General features: G+C 43.1%; 1 protein-coding gene across 1 annotated transcript in view; it reads right to left on the bottom strand.

Moving 5' to 3' along the window:
- Positions 1–991: 991 nt before the first annotated feature.
- LOC120990728 (mitochondrial tRNA methylthiotransferase CDK5RAP1-like) overlaps positions 992–6,618 on the bottom strand; it is a 47,334-nt gene continuing 41,707 nt past the window's right edge. Inside the window, exon 4 of the mRNA XM_040419636.1 lies at positions 992–1,158. Within this exon, the coding sequence (XP_040275570.1) occupies positions 1,074–1,158 (85 nt within the window). The 3' untranslated portion in view covers positions 992–1,073. The remainder of the gene's footprint in view (positions 1,159–6,618) is intronic.

The following is a 6,618-nucleotide window of genomic DNA, read 5'->3' as shown; positions in this document are numbered from 1 at the left end:
ACAGAAATAACTGCAATAGTGCAGTGTGTATATATTTTTCTTTTTTTACTGAAATATGCCTTCACCAGAATTAACTGCAACAGTTTCTTGTTGTACTGAAATACGCCCCTATACGCTTTCAACAGAAATAACTGCAGAAGTGAAATGCGTATATATTTTTCTTGTCGTATTGAATAAGATACTAAGATATAAGCCACTAAAGGCTTTTCAACATAACACCTGCAGCCCAATAACAAAAAGCTGGAATGACAGAGCTGTCTAATGACTATTTAGATCCCCAAATAATCTTTCCCTGTACTTGTAAATCACTTTCCTATCAATGTCCCTAGCGCCTACTGACATCTCTCCCTGCACTGTGATGCTGTGAAATGATTCCTCCCTATCCTTTCCCTGCACTTATAAATCCTTTTTTCAGTTTTTTAAACATAGAGGTTTTTCCAATTGCTGTCCCTAGCGCCTTCACATGTCTGTCCCTGCACTCTGAACGCTGGAAAATGGCAGAATCTAAAATGGCTGTTGTATTTATAGGGCTGTGACATCACAGGGCTAGCTGCATGCAGGCATGTCAATCTGTGTGATCCCGCCTTCCCAGAGTTCCTTGCCCATGTCCTCAGTCCTCACAAGTGTAGCCGCCATTTTAGGAAATTGCGATTCGTTACCACGAAGGGCGAGGAAACTGTTGTGAATCAAATTTTTCCTGAAATTCCGATCTAATTCCTCTTTTTCAGCTTCGATTCGCTCATCTCTAATTATAAGGCACAGAGGCCAGTGTGAAAACAGAGTTTTCAAGATGGAATGAAAAATTAACAAAACCATCACAAAAAGTCTTTAAAAACATGTTTAGTATAAAAAGACTAATGACAAACAATACCAGTTATGATATACCAGCAACCATCTCTGCTTTCTGAAATGTGTAGAGCAGGAGTCAGCAATCTCTGGCTCTCTGGCAGTTGTGAAACTACATCTCCCAGTATGCACATTTTCCCGCCTGTTCTGTGAACTTCCATATAACCGAATGGAGTGCCAGGGGTTGCTGACCTCCGGTGTATAGTCAATGGATTATATAGAAGAAATTAAATCACAAGGGGAGGGGACAACAAACCTGGGATGTGCTCTTGGATATTTTGTACAAGATCCAAGTAAGCTTCTCTTGTGTAACTGTGGGACAATTCAGAGAAAAGGTTAAAACATATTTTTAATGGTATAAACATTTCAGATGTAGATTTCACCCTATTCACACTTAGGCCAGTTTCAGATCAGCATGTTCACTCCAGGAAACTCCCTCCACGTGGGCGCGTTATTTCTCAGACCTGAACTCTGCTCATGTGACAGGACCTTACAGCATTGTAATGACTTATAATCATGTGTGTCCCTGCTTGACATCAGCTGTAATGAACTGTATTGGCGGCATTCTGTGAGTATGTACACGTTTATTAACCCTTTCAGCGCTGTGCAAGCATGATGCGCGTGCAGCGGGCGTCATAGCCGGCGAATCTCTAGCTTCAAACAGCAGAGACCTGGGGCTAATAACCGCAACCGGCAATAATGTCGATCGCAGTAATTAAATGCTTTAGATGCCGTGATCAAGTGAGATCACGGCACCTAAATGAGCTTCGTACTATTTCAAACAGCAGAGACCTGTGGCTAATTACCGCAATCGGCAATAATGCAGATCGCGGTAATTAAATGCTTTAGATGCCGTGATCAAGTGAGATCATGGCACCTAAATGCGCTTCGTACTGAAGCCCCGTGCGGCCAATCGGGACTTCAGTACATGCGCTGAATGCTCCGAGTCTCTATGAAGAGACTCAAAGCATTAATGCTGCAAGTCTTAGGCCCCTTTCACACAGGTGAGATTTCTGCGCGGGTGCAATGCGTTAGGTGAACGCATTGCACCCGCACTGAATCCGGACCCATTCATTTCTTTAGGGCTGTGCACATGAGAGGTGATTTTCACGCATCACATGTGCGTTGCGTGAAAATCGCAGCATGCTCTACATTATGCATTTATCACGCAACGCAGGCCCCATAGAAGTGAATAGGGCTGCGTGAAAATCGCAAGCATCCGCATGGTTGCTAAGATTACAGTCTATTCACTGTATTATTTTCCCTTATAACATGGTTATAAAAGAAAATAATAGCATTCTTCACCTCCTCCTCTTGATTGCGTAGTTGCCGATCTCTTCTTACTTCTTTAATCATGAGCTGACGGCTAAAGGACCTGTGGTGACATCACATCACATGGTCAAATCACATGGTCCATGACCGTGGTGATGACCATGTGATGAGCTCAGTGTCGTCACCACAGGTCCTTTGACAGGTCCTGTAGAGAGAACAGGAGACCGGCAGCTACGCGATCAATTGGAGGAGGTGAGTTAATTTTTTTAAATTTTTTTAACCCTCAATTGACCTTATACTAAGCATCTGTATTAAAGAATTCTATTATTCTAACTTTTACTTATTACTTTAACATGGTTATAAGGGAAAATAATTAGATCTACACAACCTTGAACCCAAACCTGAACTTCAGTGAAGAAGTTCGGGTCTGGGTACCACATTTAGTTTTTTATCACGCGCGTGCAAAACACATTGAACCCGCGCGATAAAAACTGAACAACGGAACGCAATCGCAGTCAAAACTGACTACAATTGCGTACCTACTCGCGCGGGTTTGCCGCAATGCATCCGGACCTAATCCGGACACGCTCGTCTGCATGAGGCCTTATCTTGGCCACCAGATGGCAGGCCAACATAAGAAATTAGCAAAATGCAAAGAAATTGTCAATTGTAAAATCCCTGATAAGTAAAAATTAAAAAACATTATTTATAAGGTCAGTTATGAGCCTTAAAATGATGATAAATAATAAAAAATAAAAAAAGTTAAAAAATATATATAAAAAAAATAGAAAAGCTACAATTTCTGGGGAAATTGTGTAAAGTGTTCTTGCCTCCACCAGTAGTCTACAACTGGAGTGGGCGAAGTAACTGGGTGGAGTGGCTTGAGTAACTGTTGTGTGGTTGGAGTGGCTGGAGTAACTGTGGAAAGGTTGGACTGGGCAGAGTAACTTTATGGAGTGGGCAGAGTAACTTTATGGAGTGGGCAGAGTAACTTTATGGAGTGGGCAGAGTAACTTTATGGAGTGGGCAGAGTAACTTTATGGAGTGGGCAGAGTAACTGTGTGGAGTGTTTGGAGTGAGTAAAGGTAGTAAACATTACACTAACCAATTGAATGATCAAATTTAAAAAGTGCACATGGCAAGCTTGATATAGTGAAAAATGCATTTCAACTTTTATTTATTTATATAGCACATTTAATTGCAATGTTGTTGCCCAAAGTGCCAGTTTTTGCTTTTCTGCCCAGGCCATTTTTTGCAAATCTGACACTTTATGTGGTAATAGCTTTGGAACACTTTTACTTATCAAAGCCATTCTGAGATTGTTTTCTCGTAACACATTGTACTTCATGATAGTCATAAATTTGAGTCAATATACAGTACAGACCAAAAGTTTGGACACACCTTCTCATTCAAAGAGTTTTCTTTATTTTCATGACTATGAAAATTGTAGATTCACACTGAAGGCTTCAAAACTATGAATTAACACATGTGGAATTATATACATAACAAACAAGTGTGAAACAACTGAAAATATGTCATATTCTAGGTTCTTCAAAGTAGCCACCTTTTGCTTTGATTACTGCTTTGCACACTCTTGGCATTCTCTTGATGAGCTTCAAGAGAAAGTCCCCTGAAATGGTTTTCACTTCACAGGTGTGCCCTGTCAGGTTTAATAAGTGGGATTTCTTGCCTTATAAATGGGGTTGGGACCATCAGTTGCGTTGAGGAGAAGTCAGGTGGATACACAGCTGATCCTACTGAATAGACTGTTAGAATTTGTATTATGGCAAGAAAAAAGCAGCTAAGTAAAGAAAAACGAGTGGCCATCATTACTTTAAGAAATGAAGGTCAGTCAGTCAGTCGAAAAATTGGGAAAACTTTGAAAGTAAGGGCTATTTGACCATGAAGGAGAGTAATGGGGTGCTGCGCCAGATGACCTGGCCTCCACAGTCACCGGACTTGAACCCAATCGAGATGGTTTGGGGTGAGCTGGACCGCAGAGTGAAGGCAAAAGGGCCAACAAGTGCTAAGCATCTCTGGGAACTCCTTCAAGACTGTTGGAAGACCATTTCAGGGGACTACCTCTTGAAGCTCATCAAGAGAATGCCAAGAGTGTGCAAAGCAGTAATCAAAGCAAAAGGTGGCTACTTTGAAGAACCTAGAATATGACATATTTTCAGTTGTTTCACACTTGTTTGTTATGTACATAATTCCACATGTGTTAATTCATAGTTTTGATGCCTTCATAGTCATGAAAATAAAGAAAACTCTTTGAATGAGAAGGTGTGTCCAAACTTTTGGTCTGTACTGTATAGGGCTGCACGATAAATCGAAAAAATAATCGAATCGCGATAATCGGCAAATGCGATATGGCCGACCCGAAAATGCTGCGATTCTATATGAAGGGGCCCCGCTCACATAACTGGCTTTGTGTGTAAAGTATTTTACTAGTGTGTGAAACAATCTCTCTCCTATTGATAACAGGTCCAGCCTCTGTACTCACTTTCACGATGAATGCACTGCAGCGAACGGAAGCGAGCGGGCCGGCCGGCGCGTGACTGACCTCACTTAGTAACGCTCCTGCTTCCTGAAGTGGGAGGAGCGTTACTAAGTGACGTCAGTCACGCACCGGCCGGCCAGCTCGCTGCCATTCGCTGCAGTGCATTCATAGTGACAGTGAGTACAGAGGCTGGACCTGTTATCAATAGGAGAGAGGTTGTTTTACACACTAGTAAAATACTTTACACACAAAGCCAGTTATGTGCACAGTTTAGGACACATGAGGGGACACATAGGGCCATGAGGGGGACCAACATAAGATGCAATATGTCTTATGCTGCCTGGCCCTATGTGTCATAGCACACATCCCCTATAACAGCGTCCTCCACAGATCCCCCACATAACAGCGTCCTCCACAGATCCACCCCATAACAGCGTCCTCCACAGATCCACCCCATAACAGCGTCCTCCACAGATCCACCCCATAACAGCGTCATCCACAGATCCCCCACAACACAGCGTTATCCACAGATCCCCCACAACATAGCGTCATCCACAGATCCCCCACAACAGTGCCATCCACAGATCCCCCATAAGAGTGCATCATCCACAGATCCCCCATAACAGTGCCATCCACAGATCCCCTATAACTATGTCATACCCAGCAGCGTCAGCGGCTCATATGGGAAAATTCAAGCAAATAGACCTCTAGCACAATTCCCTTAAAATATCGCATATCGTTATCGCAATTTTTAGGGCCCTAATCGCAATCGCACAAAATTCCCATATCGTGCAGCCCTAGTACTGTATTTCACATTTGTGGAAAAAAAATAAAAATTACCAAAAATGTTCAAAAATTCCCGAATTTTAAAATTAGAATTTCTCTACATTTTTGATAAATAGTGATACCTCATATAATAGTTATTATTTTACATTAGGGATCGACCAATTATCGGTTTTACCGATATTATCGGCCGATATTCAGGATTTTGACAGTTATCGTTATCTATTTTGCCGATATACCGATAACGTATTGGGAACACAGAACGCGCTGCTCTCAGCGCTCTCCGTGTTCCCTCAGCAGCACAGGGGAGAAGGAAGCAGTGTCTCCCTCCCCCTGTGCTGCCGCTGCCGCCAATTAGAGGAGACAGGACAAATGAAGGGGAGGGGCTGTGGCCACCGCTCCACCAATGAAAATAAGTCTTTCATTAATTCATATACAGGAGGCGGGAGCTGGCTGCAGAATCACATAGCCGGCTCCCGACCTCTATGAGCGGTAGCTGCGATCTGCGGTAGTTAACCCCTCAGGTGCCGCGGATCGCAGCTACCGCTCATAGTGGTAGGGAGCCGGCTATGTGATTCTGCAGCCAGCTCCCGCCTCCTGTATATGAATAAATGAGATTTCTCTTTATTGGTGGCGCAGTGCGCCCCCCCAAGCCCCCCAGTATTAATCATTGGTGGCAGTGCGCCCCCCACCCCCATTGCAGTATTAAAAACGTTGGTGGCGCAGTGCGCCCCCCAACCCAAGCCCCCCCCCAGTATTAATCATTGGTGGCAGTGGCCACAGGATCCCCTCTCCCCTGCTCCTCCGATCGGAGCCCCAGCTGTGTAATCCTGGGGCTCTAATCGGTTACCATGGCAGCCAGGACGCTACTGAAGCCCTGGCTGCCATGTTCAGCTCCATGCTGCTGTGTGCACAAAGCACAGAGCAGCAGGGACAGTGTGAGATCCTATTCACCCTGATAAGAGATCTATCAGGGTGAATAGGACAAGGGTTCTAGTCCCTAAGGGGGCTAAAAGTTACTTAAAAAAAAAAAAAAAAAAACACAAATATTAAGTATAAATGAAAAAGAAAGATTTACAAAAAAAAAAAAAATACACGTTAACAATAAACATATTAATTTTCAGCAGATTTGTGTAGGAAATTTTTTTTTTTTTTAAAAATGAAAATTCCCAGAATATCGGTATAAAATTATCGGCTATCGGCCTGAAAGTTCATAA

This window comes from Bufo bufo, chromosome 2 (assembly GCF_905171765.1).
Source record: "Bufo bufo chromosome 2, aBufBuf1.1, whole genome shotgun sequence".
In the NCBI taxonomy this organism is placed as follows: Eukaryota; Metazoa; Chordata; class Amphibia; order Anura; family Bufonidae; genus Bufo; species Bufo bufo.
This window is presented reverse-complemented; position numbering and strand designations above follow the sequence as displayed.